Source organism: Macrobrachium nipponense, chromosome 1 (assembly GCF_015104395.2).
Source record: "Macrobrachium nipponense isolate FS-2020 chromosome 1, ASM1510439v2, whole genome shotgun sequence".
Lineage (NCBI taxonomy): Eukaryota > Metazoa > Arthropoda > Malacostraca > Decapoda > Palaemonidae > Macrobrachium > Macrobrachium nipponense.
In genome coordinates, this window is record NC_087200.1 from 8,546,353 (window position 1) to 8,564,975 (window position 18,623).

Below are 18,623 nucleotides of genomic sequence, written 5' to 3' on the forward strand. Positions count from 1 at the left end.
TGTCTCCATGAATTCAGGTTGTGGGACTTCAGCTGGTACAGAATACCAAAATATATAAAATGCCTGTGTTGCACCCTAACTCCCCTTGCCCAACAGTATCTCTTTGTATGTATACTTGCACATATCTATCATGTTGGGGTAAACTGAGAGAGAGAGAGAGAGAGAGAGAGAGAGAGAGAGAGAGAGAGAGAGAGAGAGAGAGAGAGAGAGAGAGAGATAGCAGCATATGACAAAATGACAGTTCAGGAGACAGATTAAGGGAATTTAGAAGGCTTTCTCTAAATGAAACCAGCACATTCAAATAACTGCAACCCTTTGGCTGTAAGGGTGCTAGTTATGTTATGACACATCTACTATCACAGAAAGTTGTTCACACTAGCTACAATGATTTATACCACGAATTGCAAGCATCAGATTTTAACAAATCCACCACACTTGAAAATCTGGCACTCGCAGGACCAGTGCCCATAAAAAAAACAGAGGTATTTCAATAAATAACTTGCAAGGAATCAGTGAAATCTCTCTCTCTCTCCTCCAGCAGAGGAAAAAAAATTTCCACGTGCATAAAAAAAATCCCCAATTTTTTATGAAATACTCCCTCTAATATATATTACAATTCTTTAACATGCAAAAAGTTGATACCAGGTACACGAAAAGGTTCTTTAAAATTAAAATTCAATAATGAAATTTAAGGACTGTAATGACTGTTCATAGCTGGCCTGACAAAAACAAATGAAATGAAGCATTTGGTTTCTAAAACCTAAGGAGGTAAAATGTGGGAAAATGTTGTTTATGGAAACTTTTACTATGGAAGAAATGTGTCTGGAATTTCATTTAATGCATCAAATGAGCTTCATCATAAGTGATGGGTTTGTTTAAAAAAAAAAAATTTACATTTTACTGATTCAACTTTAAATCTTTTTTCTTTTAATCAGTAATCATAAGTACAGCAATAACTTCATGAAGGCAATGAAACTCACAAGCGTCAACAGAACAAATTAACGAAAAATGTTATCACAATATTCAAATTTTGTTTAAAAAAAAATATCTTATTGAAGTAGTACCCTTTTGAATTTTTCATTGTGCCCAATGCCAAATAAGATCAAATGACCATGTGAATCAGTTGAAGCAATCATGAAGCCATCAGGAGACCACTTTGCATCAAACAAGGCTCCATATCCTTGCCCTTCTATTGTGTTCTTGAAATTCCAGACCAGAGTGCCAGTGAAAATGTCCCATATCATCAGTTGACCTGAAATTAAAGCGTATACTTGCATATACCTTAAATCTTAAACATGTGCAGTAAACATTTACAGTACAGGTGGCCCTCGGTTAGCGGCAGGGGTTCCGTTCCTGGCTGCCGACGCTAAGCGATTTTTGATGCTAAGTGATTTTAAAGTCTACGGCCACCGCATACCTTCTTTCAGAATACTAGACCAGTTAAACGGCTCCGTAATCCCGCAATTTATGCAGTATAGTACTATAGAATTTATGCAGTATAGTACTATAGAATTTACTGTACTGTAGCACTGTAAATTATGGTATTATAGTAAAGTGAAAAAAAGGCCTAGCTTTAATCCTTTGGGTGTCTAGAGTATGTAAAGATATAATAAGGTTTCATACAGGGTACAGGTAGCTGTAGTGTTCAGGTTACGATAATTTATCTTACGATAATCCAATTGTATCAGAGACCAAATTACAACAGCCTAACTTTGTCCCACCTTCTAGTTATATAAGTTCAAAAATAGCAAAAGAGAATGATGAAAGTATGGTTTTAACTTTATACTCATTGCGTAAATGTGTACAGGCATGAACAACCAAACGAGAAACAATCTTTTTTTTCTAAGTACAAACGAATTGGATAACATCTGTTTGGCTTGTATGTCAATCATCATACTATAATACACTATTACTGCAGTTATAATAAATAACGTTATGTAGAATAGGACTGAGATATTTTGATGTAATAACTTTATTCGCTATAGATCAAAGATCAGTAGGGAAATATACTGTTAAATTTAAACCTAGTTATAGCTGAAGCTGAGAAAACTGCTCAAGCTGCTAATGACCATTATCGTGCATCGGCAACAAGGATAAACTCCAGTAAATGTATGCCATCAAATACAACTGTAGATAAAATTGAGATAAAATAATTTTAATCAAAACTACTGTGCTTGAAAGAACATTTTACTGTTGGTTTCACACTGATAAAAGGTAAATAACGTAAAGTTCGTATTACAATGATACAAAGGAAAATTGCGAATGGAATCACGCATTGTTTTACTCAATAAACATGCCACTAACGTAATCTGCTAACAAAAAATAAAATTAGTTCACAATCACAATGAGACATATTCAAGTAATATTTCCTCCTAAAAACACGTTGTATAAGGGAAAATAACCTTGCCTCATATATGTCAAGTATCTAGATATTGGTTTATGCTAACTAAAAGCAAGAAAATTCGCTCAAAATTGCGTTAAATATGGCGAAACAAATTCGTATTTGTCATCAGCTGATTTCCAAACCAAAACATTGGCTGCTCCATGGAATACTGGCCTAGATTTACAATAGTATTTTATAACACAATAATATGAGAATACATACAATATTATTGGATACTGTGAAGTAATGTATAACTTTTTAAAAGATTTAGGGAAAATATGCATATTTACCTTTTCTTCAGAGCTTATCTTAATTTTCGTCACTATGCCATCTACGTAGCAATTGCATCTCCAGCTTGTACGGTCGTACCTCAAGTTTTTGCTCGCGTAACAAAGCAAAAAATCGACCAAGTTGCACAGTTATATTTTGTACTTCTATCCCATGGAAAAACAAACAAATTGCAGTGTTGCAAAATCGAATGTATACACGAGTTTTGTCTTTTAAAATCAATTTATGCAACAATTGTAAATATAATTTGTTATAAAACGTGATTCAATGATGTAAAATGAAATATTATTATTTGGGCGTGACTGAACAACCTATTGTCTTCATCATGTGGAGGGCTGTTACAAAGACTTCAAATGGACATGCGTACTGCCACTGTATCATATTTATGTACAAAAATTAAAAAAATACCCTGTAATACATTTTTCTTACACATTTTAAACATAAAAGCATGAAAAATTATAACAAAAAGCTGAAGTTTAATTAACAAAATGAGTTATAATTAGCTCCCAAATTAATAAAATATAACCACATGAAGTCTTTGTGATGGATCTTTCGGAATAGCGGCGGACAAGAACGAACATGAAAAAATATCCTCTGATAAACGCGGAGGGCACTTAAAAAGCTTCCGTAATTTGTACCATATTTATGTTCAAAAATAAAAATACCCTATACGTAATACATTTTCATACATATTTTAAACATAAAAGCATGATCATTTATAAAATTGACACATCGATTGCTAAATTTGCACTTTTTTATCTATATTTTCGGAAGAGTGGCAGGCAGTGGCGGACAAGAACGAACATGAAAAAACATCCTCTGATAACATAGAGGGCAGTTTCAAAAGCTGCCTTTGTATCATATTTATCCACAGAAATAAAAATACCCTATACGTAATACATTTTCATACACATTTTAAACATAAAAGCATGAACATTTATAAATTGACACATCGATTGCTAAATTTGCACTTTTTTTAACACAATATTTTTGGAAGAGCATCAGGTGGCGGCTCACAAGAACGAACATGAAAAAAACGTCCTCTTTGATAACTGGAGGGCAGTTTCAAAAGCTACCTTTGTATCATATTTATGTGCAGAAATAAAAATACCCTATATGTAGTACATTTTCATACACATTTTAAACATAAAAGCATGAACATTTATAAATCGACATATCCATAGCTAAATTTGCATTTAAATGTATATTTTTGGCATAGAACAGCGTCAGGGAAATATAGTTTACCCTAATACCTAGGTAATAACTCTCAATAAAACTTCTTAATATTAATGCATAACCTTTAAGGTCTGAAAGGTATTTCTACAAATGTATGTACTCGTTAGACATAATGGCGCTAGCTGCGCTGCTAACCGTAAATTGTGCCGTAAAAATACCTTATTTTTTTAATGAATATTTATGAATATTTTTTGACGACAGCCGTAAAACCAATTCGCCGCTTAACCGTGGGTCGCCTGTATATATGACAACACTTTTTATGAAAATATAGGAGTACATATCTAAAATTACCAACAATACTAGATATATGTATGTCAAATCTTTAATAAATTTGTATTTTTCATAGCTAAAAAACCTGAGGTCTTAACAATAGGATAAATCTTCTGGGACCAGCTGGAAACCAGTTAAAAAAACAAAAACAATAAAAGATTGTATATGCAAGGAATCTGTGGCATCTAGCATCTAAGGCGTAGAGGAGGTGGAGTGGTCATCAACCATGTATGAACTTTGTGATGCATTTAGTCTTTCTCCCAACCCAGGATTACTAGAGGGGTTGCTAGAGGTGGGCAGTCAACACTAAGACCTCAGGTTTGTTAGCTATGAAAAACAAACTGATTAAAAATTTGTCATTTGTTTATATGCACCACAAACCTTCGGTCTTAACAATAGGATAAGACACACTTGGAAGGGTTACAAGAATCCTAAACTGACTGGAGGTTCGGCACACCTGACCACCCTTCCAAGAAATGGGAGTTCTAAAGAAGGGGTCTAAGCCTGTGAGATATTAGATATATAGGTATCTAAAACTCAGTCCACCAGGAGTCAACACAATGAGACATGTCCAGATTCATTGCATCCCTGGAAGACAATGAAAACTATATTTGTACACCAAGTTAGCCACAAGAAACGAATTTGTCACCAAGCCTCACTCCCCTTGCTGGAGAGAGTGGTTGAAGCTACTGAGAAGCTGATTTGTATGTAGCATGGAACATAAAAAACTGTCTATTCTTCAAACCACCCGTAGGTACGAAGAAAGGAGTAAAGGGAAAGACGAGAGACCAGTCATACCCCTCACTCCCTACTCCACACAATCATCTTAGGCAAGATACAAACTGTCCTGTCAGGGAAACTGGACGAGTTAAACTTGTTGAACAGCACCACTTAACCCAAGGAAAAACTGTCTAAGGATCTGTGGGCAACATCTTTCAGGTAGAAGACGGTGAAAATGGTCTTATGCAATCGGAACCAGCATTCAAAATCCTATGAAGAGAAGTTCTTCTAAAATCCCAGGGAGGAACCTAATCCTTTGGCGTCATGTGCTTCTGCATTAACCTAATTGGTGACAGAACTTGACGATGAGAAATATGCTTACCTAATCACCTTACATAGTAAAACAAAAGGGTATTCTGACACCTCTTTCTTGACCTGGCTTGTGTTAACATAAAGTCTACAACACCTAAGCTCTAGGTCACAAGCCCTTCAGATAACAACACAGTGCTTTGATGGGTCAAAGCAGAAACTCTTGAAGGTTACTGATATAATCCACACTGTAAGAAACAGAAAAAGAGGCAAAGCTGTTATCATGAACCATGGGAATCTGGGTCTAGCCACAAATTCTGGGGCAAATTTGAAAGCTACTGAACCCATCCCACTGTGAGTCCATGTCATAAGCCTGACCCTGGAGCTCCAACTCTTCCAAGGAAGTCATGGTCAGAAGGAAAACTGTTTCCAAAGTCAGTTTCCTGCAAGACAATTGATGCATAGGCACGATGAAGCTTGAGTGAGACTACTCAGAACCAGTGTAAGGTCCCACATAGGGGGTCTTAAGTTTCCTAGGAACAACACTGCTCAAAGCTCTTGAACCACATAGAGAATTCTCAGGGCGAAGTGATATTCGCATCCTTCAGATGAACTAATCACAAGTCAGCCCTGTAGCCCCTCGCCAGAATAAACAGAAAGAATTTTCTGTTCTGAAAAATATCCAGAAGAACTTGTCTACTGAACAGAAACTCAGAGTGCAGAGAAATCCTTGTGGTGACACCAATCACAGCAACAGACGGCTCATCTTGTATACGGCTAACAAAGATCCTCCGAAGTAGACTTACTTCTGAGTCGCTGCTCTGCAACAGCTGGAGATCCTGTATGTTGATGACATAGAATGTCAGTCGGACGCTATCAAGGGAACACCCGCCAGTCGTTTGCTTTGGCCAAAAGGCATTGCATGGACGTGCTGAATGACTGTGAGCTAGGTCGACGGTCCGCTCCCAGACACTTGAGCAAATACAATGTGTGGTAGGTCAAATGTCTCTTTCGATCCTGAATGAAGAGGATATGGCACGTCCGTTGGGTGTTATCTACGTGACCAAAAGGCATTGCACAGGTGTATTATGATCTACGGCCATCTAGTTACATACGTGTGCCCGTTACTGGCCATGAAGTGTCACGCACGCGGCCATGCGATGACAGTTGATGTACTTGAAATGTGTACACGAACATGCGATGATGAACGACATACGTGTCACCGTCTGGGAGAAAGAGAAGCAGAAGTACAGCACCTTCGCCTTGATGAGTCATGGCCACTGACTGGAAGGTGTTTGACAAACGTACGACCTAGGAGAACGAGACAAGTATGTCTTGGTTTCTTGGAAACTGGAGAAAAACCTCTCTGTCTTTGAATCACGGATAGCTGGAGGAGCAAGTCTGCCATGAACATCACAGCCGTCACTTGACATATTTGTGAATGTGAACAACAACATGGCCATCACCTGAAAACACGTCCGAGAACATGAACAACAGGTAAGGAAATCCTGGATCTAGCAGACAAACAAGACTTAAAACAAGAACCTACTTTTACAGGCAAAAGAGAGACTCCTGAGAGGTAGAAGGGAAATGATCAACTCCACAGGAACACATCTGCAGACGTGAAGGGTAGACACGTCCGTGAGAGAAAGGTGACAACACATCTCCTGGAGAAACATGTCCACGGATGTGTATCATGTTCATGTAAGTCTGGAACCAGGTGACTAAATAACTAGAGAGAGAGTGTCGAGGCGACAATAGCTATACAGGAAAGAAAACTTCATCGACTCTCGTTGGGACGTTGTAGAATCTTCACAGTTACTTCAAACTGGAGAGAAATGATGAATTGGAGTTCCAAAGAAAACCAAGTGTAGGAAACATCCTTAAGAGTCTTGAATTTAGATGAAATAAAAAAACTCAGATGAGCCGTCAACCCACAAACAGGACAATGATTGGTTGCTCTCTCTACCCAAGTGTCCAAAGAAACAAGGTTGAAGATACTGGTTCAGGAAAATCCCAGAACTAATATTTCAAGACTACAGTTACCTCTCCAGCTCGCTGAGTCAGAGGAAATTGTGCACCAGGAGCTCTGTGTTGCAGGATCTTGAAGAGAACCTCACAACACAAAACAATCCCCAACTTCTTGACGATGGAGAGCAACAAAGAAGAAGGCAAAGATGAAGAAAGGGTCTTCCTTCGGCTCCTAAAGCAACTAGAGGGCCTCACAAGCTCACGTACACATGTAGAAAAGACAAATTACCAAGAAATTCCAACTTCTCTTGAAACGTGGAGTTGATTAAAACTGTCATCAAAACAAGCCATGACATCAAAAGTCAATCTGTGACATCACACAGCAGACTACTCTTACAAAAGAGAAAGGACTGTGTAAAAGAGTGGATTAAACAACATATTCAAATAAAATTGTAATGACAAATTTATTTCATATGACAAGTAGGAGAACCAAGGCGAACATCATTGGATGAAAAAACATCAGAGGGAGACGAGATGCCACAGAAGCAGAGGAAGCCACAACAGAGAAGTCATATGTAAGATTGGTACCCCTGCATGACGATGCAAACTTCGCAAGCCAGCACATAGAAAGGGCTCCGAGGCTTGACAGGAACACAATTGCCGTCAGGACTGACCGAGTTCCAAACTCTCATAACAGCACCAACGAGCATACCAAAATTTAGTGATTTAGTGAAGCAGCAACTCTGGCAGAGGGGCTCCCAAGATCTGATCAGAACACGCCCCTGCCCAATTTCCTGGTGAGAAGCAGAGCTGACAACTGTAGAGCCTGAAAAGAAACAAATAATACGCTATCTATAGGGGATAAAGGCAGGGAGGGAGTTAGCCATACGACTCACAGTCCCCCTCCCCCAACCCCCACAAATAACAGAAAAGGCAAGATGGAAAATCCTGACTGGTCCTGAGGAAGCAGTCGGGAAGTGGAGGAATATTCCTATGATAGATAACACGAATCTTCACACATAAACCTTGTCTACAACACACACTCATAAAGTCTCAAACGTCCCAAACCACACAAAATCTGAGACTAAAACATTCCCAGAAATTGTGTCAAAATATCATTGAAATGTTTTAACATAAATGTTTCAATATATCCTTAACAATATTAAAAATTTCAAAATTGCTAACATTTCAAAATTGCTAACAAAGGAATAAGATGTAGGTGGCCCTTCTCCCTGAAGGGGCAATATTCCTCTGAGAGAGGCAGAGCAGCATTATACATAAAATCTTTGTTTGTTTTTTTAACAGTTTCCAGTTGGCACCAGAAGATTTATCCTATTGTTAAGACCTCAGCTTTGTTCCGCATATGAACAAATGAAAATTAACTCTTAACAAAATGGTTGTCTATTAACTAGTGCAAAAGACAAAGCCAACAGTACTTCAAAGTTTCAAAAAATAATTCCAGGAAACAAATAACTTTAAATCTTTCATGGGAACTTCAAAAATAAATGCAAATGACACTTACCATCATGTCCAGCAGTGAGGACAAGTCTAGATTCACTTGGATGCGCTTCAATAACATATGCATTGTCTTCATGACCTTTCAATATTTGTTTCAGCTGACCTGAATCACTTTCCCAAACTCTCAACCACTTATCATTACTGGCAGTGATAACAAACTCATCAGTCCTGTTCCAACCAACCATCGTTACCTGCAGTCGACGAATTTCTTCAGATGGAGGGTCATCCCTGTCGTGGAAAATTTTTTTTTTCTTTAATGTAAAACAACATGAGTTAACAATTCACTAATCAGTCCAAAATTCAGGTCTATATGCATAACATTATTATTTTAAGTTTGTACCTAATGTGATTTTTTAATCTTTAATAAATACTGTTTATTTCCGCGTATAAGACAACCTTTAGATAAGACGAGACCAAAAATCATGGCAAATTTTCATGAATTTATCTCATATCTGTAGTATAAGACGACTTCTAAATTACAAAACCAAAATTTTTTTTTTTGAGAAAAGTGATTATTTGCAAAAATCAAACAGTACAACTATATTAATAATAATGATGACTTAAATAAAGGTTGTTTTGCTTGCTGTATCCAATAACAGTATTAATACTATCCAAGGCCAATAGAGTACAGGTCAGTCGGAGAGAGACAAATCTCGTGAGCCACATCTCCAGAAGGACCCTAAGTACTAAGTTGTGGTTATCGGCCTGGACGTATACTTAAAAGGGTCAGGTGGGAATGTTGTGTCGGCGCCGGGTGAATTGTGGCTCACTCTGGAAGGTGAGTCACCGATAATCTCTTCTCCGACTGACCTGTACTCTATTGGCCTTGATACTATCATATCATGACTGTATTACAGAATGTAAACATGTTATTGTTATAATACAATTAAGTTTGTTCATACTTACCTGGCAGATATATATATAGCTGTATTTTCTGAAGTCCGACAGAATTTAAAAATTCGCGGCACACGCAGTGGGCGGCCAGGTGGTAGTACCCATTCCCGCCGCTGGGAGGCGGATATCAGGAACTATTCCCATTTTCTATTCATATTTTATCAGTGCCACTGTCTCCTGAGGGGAGGTGGGTGGGCACTTTAATTATATATATCTGCCAGGTAAGTATGAACAAACTTAATTGTATTATAACAATAACATTTTGTTCATGAAACTTACCTGACAGATATATATATAGCTGAATCCCACCTTCGGATGGTGGGAAGAGACAGAATAGGATTTTTGGGAAACTAAATTAAGTAGATGATATACATCTTGGTTCCTGACCTGTTAGCATAGCCGACTTCGTGATTACTGTCACCAAAGTCTGCTTCTGCGTTACTAGAGTTGCCAGCGAGGTAGAGACCTGTAATGCTGGTGCGCTCTAGATGATTTGTCAACGGGGGCGTGACCACAATGTGACTAGACCAATATGACCCATACTTCTGAGGGCACCGAAGCTAAAACCACCACCTGACCTAACCTATCAAAGTTAGTTCCATAACTTCTAGGCTAAAGAAAAGGAACGCGCCTCAAGCGACCACCCTTCAAGTTAAGCACACCTATCCCTTTTCTATAGGATAGGATTCGTGTTGCTTCCTGCACCCAATAATATATCTACGGATTATGTATGGTCCTAGCGACTTACGGATCTGAAATGTCGTCTTCACATCCCGTCGGAAGTGTGAAGCGAACACAGAGTTTGCTTCGCTAAAGCGTGGCACTCAGGATGTTACTGAGTGTCATGTTCTCTGTGGTTGAAATGCTTCCGAGGCCGCGCCCTCACCTCTTGGAGCATTCATATTAAGAAAAAATCTCAAATCTTTATGCAAACATAATGAATGAGACCTCTTAAAAGAACTCCTTGGCTATAATGCCAGGGTGTTCTTGGACAATGACCCAGTCTGGTCTTTTTACGGAACACCGCAGATTGTCGGGAGTGTGAAGCGAACCCAGAGTTGCTTCGCTAAAGCGTGACACTCAGGATGTTACTGAGTAGTCATGCTCTGTTGAAATGCTTCCGAGGCCGCGCCCTCACCTCTTGAGCATTGATATTAAGAAAAAAATCTCAAATCTTTATGCAAAACATAATGAATGGAGACCTCTTAAAAGAACTCCTTGGCTAAAATGCTAGGGTGTTCTTGGACATGAACCAGTTTGGTCTTTTTACGGAACACGCAGATGTCCGTTGACCTTGACTTTCTATAGTTTTATCAAGATAAAACTTGAGAGACCCTACAGGGCACAGGACTCTCTAATGCCCTTGCCCAATAATTTGTGCCATACCCTTGGTCTCCAAGCCTTCGGGTCAAGGGTTAGACAGGTTTTCGTTCTTATCAAGAACGGAAGGCTTAGAGGACAGACCGCATTATGTCCTTTAAAGCCAAAACCTCTGATGATGGCTAAAACCTCACTAACCCTCCTTGCCGTGGCTAGAGCGGTTAGAATATTAGCCTTTCTGGTCACGTGTATTAAGTTCGCAGAAAGGATAGGTTCGAAATGCTTTTGGCATCAGAAACTATGACTACGTCTAAGTTCCATGCCGGAACCTTTGATCCAGAGAATTTCAAGATCTCCACAGACCTCAAGATCGTGAAGCTTTGTTGTTTGACAGAACCGAATCTCTGAGCCTAGAGGCCGTCAACAACATATTTGCATATTTCTACAATAGTTAGGACTTCTATCTTATCTCATACTTCATACGGAAAGATAGAACCATAACGAAATTCACAGAGGTCGAGGTGGAGGAACAGTCATTTCCCTTCACTATCTCCAGAAACGGCCCCCTCCGATTGAAAACTGAAAATAGCAGCACTGCTTTGCCTTGGCCAAGAGACTGCCATTAATCTTGAAGATCTTATCGCTTCTCGATAGTCTGAACGCCTTCAGACTCAGAGAGGAGATATTAGATACTTCACTAAGTGACGATGTTAGATTACACCGATTCTCTCGGGAAGGGTCTTGGAAACAATTCTCTGAATTACCTGACCTCTGTGAATCCAACCTCTTAGAGGCCAACATGGCGACTAAAGCTAATCCTCTAGGATCATGAATAAGGGACAACTTCTTAAGAGGAAGCTCCTTCGTCTTCAATATTACGAAAAAACTTAACGAAAGGACGCCCTCAGTCTCTCCTCACTTTCGACATACTTCTAAGTGAGGATTACTCAGACGTCAGTAGTTGTTTGCCTTCGATCGAGAAGAACCCCACGGACGTGCACTAGTTTAACGAACCTCTTGAGGATCGTTACGTTACGGTGCCCAAGCCCATAACCAATTCTCTCTTCTCGAGCTATGAGAGAGCTGAGAAATTATCCGAGATGATTTGGGCCACTCGATCCAACCTCACCCTTCGAGGAACTGGAGAGCCGACCAATTTGGCTTCCAATTCTTTCAGACAATGTGCCAGAACATCTGTTCTCTGTTCGGATGTCTGGCACCCTCTCGCTATCACCTGAGGTGATCCTCAAAGCCGTTGAGAGAAAATTAGAATTACAAGATCTTTGATGTTATTCCAATTTCTTCGTGAGGAAAATTTGTAGAGGTCTGAATTGCTGTTTATTCAGGGAAAACAAGCTTCTCCAGCGAGGAAATGGTCCCCAGCAAACTCATCCATTCCCTCACTCAGCCTGCTTCCTTCCCTAAATAAGGCTGCGCTTTGCATAAGCAGGAGAGCATTATTATAGTGCTATGCCGCGGTAGATTCGTACAGAATGTTACCGTGCGGTAAAAAACCCGCACCGCTAACAAGTATAAGAGATATCTTGTTGAAATTTTTCTAAGTAAAACGGCAGGTATGATCATTCAAGATTACTAGAAATTTCCTCAACCCGAGGCTAAAATCCATGATTGTAGGGCAGAGAGACGGTTTATTAAGCCATTCCCGCAGGGAGAGAGAGACGTAACCAACCGTGCATGACACCGAGCTAGCCGGTACTGCGTAGATCACAGTAACAGCAGCCTTGATCATCGTCTCGCACTATGTGCCTGAGTTGCCAGCTACTCCTTTTACGAAGGGATAGGTATGAAATTTATCGAGCAAAAGGGAACTCTCAAGCAGGCATATTTAACGAAACAAAATTCGCTAAATACAGAAGCTGAGTTGGTGTTGCAGTTCAATTAGAATACTTCTCGTCTAAGTCGCAATCCGTAGAATAACTAGGATAGGCGCCTACCCCTCGGACAATTCAACTGCTTAGTAGAATCATGTCGCGAGGTTAATATACGTAGTATATTTATAGTATTCTGAACAACGATCTCCATCCTAAATTCTTTCCTTCAAGAAAAGAAAATAAGGATTGGAGATCGACCACCTTCGATCTCTATCAACAAGAGTGAAGGAGAAGTCTTCTCGAAGAAAAGCTTCAATGGTGAACAGAATACTATCTGCCTGAGTTTGCCAGCTACTCCCTTTACGAAGGAATAGGTATGATATTATCGAGCAAAAGGAAACTCTCAAGCAGGCCTATTTAAACGAAACAGAATTCGCTAAACACAGAAGCTGAGTTGGTGTTGTCGTAACAATACCTGAAGAGTTGTTCTTACTCCGAAAACTCTTGGAAGGTTGAAGGGAGTGTCAAATAAATACATTAGAACAACAGTTTCTTTCGGCTTCTATCCGCAGAGGTAAATACGATATGCGTATATGACTTGACCCATGCGTTAGCAAAATGACGCAAAGATAAACTACGTAAGTATTGTAGTAATTTGAAACATCGAATTCTCTACTACATCTTTCCTCGACGAGGAAGAGAGAAAGAAAGGAAAACGACTGTCCACGTTCTAATGAACGAGACTTTTAAAAGAACTCCTTGACTCTTTGCCAAGACTCTTTTCCAAGAAAAGGGAGTAATATTCGAATAGAGATCATCAAGAGAACCGAGGATCGAAAAAGACCGTTCCAATGTTCTTATGATATTGGACAAAGGACTTCCTGGACAGTCTACAAGTCTTTCTCTTAACCCCGGATGAGCCTCTGAAAATGAATGAGAGCTCTTCCGAAATTTGTTAATGAGTTTATCCGCTTAAACGATAAAAACGTTAAAATCTATGTCAATGAGAAACTACCCCATTTATGAGGGTCCCCCACTTAAATGACAATGGGGAAAACGTCCTGACTTGACAAAACTATTAGCACTTTGCTAATAGGGGAAAACCCTTTAACATGACCGAAAGTCACCCAGGAATCCAAGTATATAATCTTCCCGAAGTTCTCAAAGAAATCGATGAAGAGGAAAGAGAGATCGAAAGAAAAAACAAATTCGGGTATGTCTCTCCGCTAACTCCGAATCCTTTTTAAAATTTCTGTAAAGAAATGTCCTCAACAGCAAATAAGACGCCTTCAACAAGTCTTTTCTCTCGCAAAGCGTCCTGCCGAGCTTCCACCGAAGCGTCCTGGCGAATGTCCACAAAAGCGTCCTGCTGAGCGTCCTCAAAAGCGTGCTGGAAAGCGTCCTGCTGAGCGTCCTGCCGAGCGTCCTCAAAAGCGTACTGAAAGCGTCTGCTGAGCGTTCCTCAAAAAAACGCGTCCTGCTAGCTACGAGCGTGTCTGAGCAGAGAACACCAAGTCTTCTGAACGACGTTTCAGAGAGGAACCGCTTGAGCGCCTTGATGCATGCAAGGCCCGCCAAGAGGCGTCCTGGCGAGCGACCTTGCCAACATCTCCAATGTTATGACGAACCGCGTTTTGCGTATGACATTGAATATTTTTAAGGGACGTCCTCATGCGAGTCTCCATGGAGAGCCGCACGATGTCCTGAAGAGTGTGAACACTAAAGGAAGACGTATGGCTTTCGTCTTCCGCAAGGTGCTTGCCGAGCGTCCTGGAGAATGTCTCTACTTATAGGACGTCGAGCACCTCCAAAAGCTTCCTCACGTCTAAATTGCCCTTCTTATGCCGACCAGAGACATAAGTTGTTTGACTGTGCAAAGCAGCTTGCCGGCCGTCAAACTTATCAGCTTGCTTTTTCGAAGTTAAAGCGAACGTTACATAACGTATACGGAGCGCCATGAGGAGAGGAGACGAATATGTCCTTGATTACCAAATTCTTTTGGAATGCTAGCGAGGTTGAAACAGCTCTAACTTCATGAGCGTTCACTCGCAGGAGGCTCAAATCACTCTTCTGGCAAGATGAATGAACCTCTTTAATAATGTATAAATGATGTATACATGAGCGTTCACTCGCAGGAGGCTCAAATCACTCTTCTGGCAAGATGAATGAGCCTCTTTAATAATGTATAAATGATGTATACATGAGCGTTCACTCGCAGGAGGCTCAAATCATCTTCTGGCAAGATGAATGAGCCTCCTTAATAATGTATAAATGATGTATACATGAGCGGTCACTCGCAGGAGGCTCAAATCACTCTTCTGGAAAGATGAATGAGCCTCCTTAATAATGTATAAATGATATATACATGAGCGTTCACTCGCAGGAGCTCAAATCACTCTTCTGGCAAGATGAAGAGCCTCCTTAAATGTCCCTTAGAAAAAGAGCCAGTGCATTCTTCTAAAAGGGAAAATGTGGTCCTCTTTACTCTTTCATCCTCTCGTAGACGAGAGAGAGGACGTGAAGCGTCCTCTTCTCTCAAGCTTCTTTAGGGGGCGCGAGTCCTTCCGAGAACTCCAACCCCTGTGTGGGGAGGACGCCTCGGAGGACGAGAAGCAATCCTTCAAGATTCGTGCACGTGCACGATCTTTAGCAGCCTGGGAAGCGTCAACAGGTTCTGCCGAAGGGACGCCAGATCGGTGGGGAGCCCCCGTAACCCTCTTGCGGCTTTCGACATGCCCCTCTCCTGAGTCATGGGGAGTCCGACAGAGGTCCAGGCCTAGAGGCATTATGGGGCCGATCTGACGCCCCCTCCACAACACAAGGGGCACTACACTTCACAAACACTGATTGGAGAGCGAGCACTTTAGTCTAAGATTACTTGATGTAATCCTCTAGCAGACACTTCTTCTAGGCCCGTAAGCCATACCACAGGGTTAGGCAAAATAAAATCTACAGGAGGTTAGAAGGTTCATTATTTCTAACTTCTGTTTACTGTGGAGGAAAACTCCTGATTCTACACGCTCTAAAATGCGTAAATGAATCCTCCTTCTTCCGTAATAAGTCACACATTACACTAATTACCTTATGCAAAGAAAACATGTAAACGTCATATATACTAAGCGAGTGGTCTACCGAAAGTTCCGGTAGCCTCACCTTACCGTGCAGACAACAAAGTCTGAAACTAGGCTAAATAGCTTCAGACATCAAATGCAATGAAAAAATTTACGATAGCGTATGCCTAGCCACAAATCCAAGTTAATAATCGAAAGAATAATTAGGATACTTAAGTGGCTAATGAAGTTTTCAAAATCCTAGTCGGAGGTCTGTAAACAGTTGTTTTACCGACCGGCGACAGAAAAAAAATATGAATAGAAAATGGGAATAGTTCCTGAATATCCGCCTCCCAGCGGCGGAATGGGTACTACCACCTGGCCGCCCACTGCGTGTGCCGCGAATTTTTAAATTCTGTCGGACTTCAGAAAATACAGCTATATATATATCTGTCAGGTAAGTTTCATGAACATTGTCATGTAGTACATCATTTGCATTTGATATTGTTTACATTCTCAAAATCTTGGCTGATTTGAGTATTATCAATATCTTCATTGCCATTATTTGTTAGAAGAGATATAATTCAGACAGCTGTTATCACAAATTAACAAAGTTTGGTTGGAAACATGCGCATATTACTTTACTTCATTGTACAAGCATTAAGTATGTGTGATTTCTCTAGTTCCGAACGTCACTGCCGCCTGGCTGTTATTCGTTTTATTCCACTTCGGCTATAACCTGCAGTTTTAATTTACTAGTATTCTTTCTTGAGATCTCCACTGCATGAGAAATGAACAAAAATGTATTTTATTTTTATTTATGGAAGCCACCATTGAGAATTGGCAGGGTTTAACAATTTTCACGGAGCTCTTAATAAAGGCTTGATAGTTATGGTAGATGATGTCAGCAATCAGCTGCTTCTTAATTCAACTGTTTATGCCAATACATGTTTACAATAATCGCTTTATTCAGAATTCTAAAAATCGGAATTTTGTAGTGAAGGATGGAGGAAAATCATTAGTATTACAATCAATGAGAGAGAGAGAGAGAGAGAGAGAGAGAGAGAGAGAGAGAGAGAGAGAGAGAGAGAGAGAGAGAGAGAATTGCCTGGGTCAGGTTGTTACACTGATAAATAATCCACTTGCAGAAATCAAATATTTTTATTGAGAATAATGATAATTTAAATCAAACATGTTTTACTGTAATCATATTACATGTATTATTGTATTACATTATAAGAACAAAACAATGCTGCGCCATCTGCATTCTAGATTTGTTTACAGTCTCAGCTGATCGCGTTTTACCAAGGCCATGGTTTTACCGATATCATAACTCTTTAGTTGCTGAATAGAACTTAATTCAGAGATACATACATTCCTTTCGTAAATGATCAAAGTTGTGTTTAACAAAGCCGAGTCTATATGTTTTTCATACAGAAGGTCGCGTTAAAGAGAAACCACTGTTTTGTTTATGTTTCGTTGCCATTCTCAAACAACCGCTAATTATACTACAATAATTAACGATAATTATTGTACACAATCATCATTCATATGCCCGAATTGTTTGAAACAGTTACAATTTTAAATTACAAACAGCTTTGCGTGCTACCTCACCAATGTTCATTGCGTTTATCATAAAAGCACGGAGGGAACGTGAAAATAGTGTCATAAAATAATTTTTAAAATGCCATGAACGGGACTGAAGATAAATTTGTATATCAACGACGAAGCCAAAGTTGACTCCCCAGAACCAGACTGCAATCCCTAAGATGTGGAACATGTGATCAATCTTGTGATATGTATGAGAAACCTTTAGTGAAAAATGAATATCATGTTATCATAACTGTTATTACTACTGTAATTACACTGCCATTGAAATTTCTTAAAGGTTACCAAAAGATAAATATTGCAGTCAGCGCAACGCAACTCGATGTTTACATTTTCTCAGCTGGGATCGCATTGATAAAAGTTTCTTGCATTGATTTCAAATTATTCCTCAAATAGGCGATTTGTTATGAAGATATGCCAATAACATATATGGTATATATGGTTTTATTACCTTTATCATTATTTTATTTCGTACAGTGAATCTTTATATGTATATGTTGGTGGTTAGGCTATAGCACCGAAGCAGAGGCTAGCCTACAGATACGTATCTTAGAATTCAAGTTTTGATCTTTAGTATTGCAGTATAAGATGACCCCCAATTTTTAGGGGGGGAATTTTTGGTTTTAAAGGTTGTCTTATACGCGGAAATATACGGTATTCAGTTTACACTCTTGAAAAGTTCTGAGCCTCTAAGAAACGACTGATAGGTCTCCATGCGGTTAGTTGAAGTATGTGGTAGTTTTGGTGGCTTATGCAGTGTGGTTGTCTGAGAACCCTCAAGCAGGGAGGGGTTTGAGGATGATCTATGGCTATGGAAATACATCTAGATACCAATACCTTTGCAACCAATACCAATTCTGATATTACAATTCCTTCTCTTAAAATCACAAAAATAGGGAAGAGGAGGCATACACATTCAGACCAAGCCAATGTTGAAGAAAGGTGTCTATCGCCAAAGCCTGAGGGTCCCGGAAAGAGTTACAGTTAACTGGAAACTTGCTCTGCTGCAAGGATGTCTACAGTGAACCCCCTGGATTTGCAGGGGATGTGCACCAGACCCTGCCCCCCACCCCCACTAACACTTAGAACTCTTCCCCTCTGAAAATATTTATAACTGCCTATCTTGAAAATTCAAACACCAGAGTACTATAACTAAAAATATCATCCTACACCAAATATACTAGATTAAATTATTATCCTATTAATATACTAATCTTTGAAATG

General features: G+C 39.6%; 1 protein-coding gene across 1 annotated transcript in view; it reads right to left on the reverse strand.

The window, feature by feature from the left end:
• LOC135218682 (bromodomain and WD repeat-containing protein 3-like) overlaps nucleotides 1–18,623 on the reverse strand; it is a 282,487-nt gene that overhangs the window by 217,495 nt on the left and 46,369 nt on the right. The window contains 2 exon segments of the mRNA XM_064255131.1: nucleotides 1,065–1,252; nucleotides 8,700–8,923. Coding sequence (XP_064111201.1) covers nucleotides 1,065–1,252; nucleotides 8,700–8,923 — 412 coding nt within the window.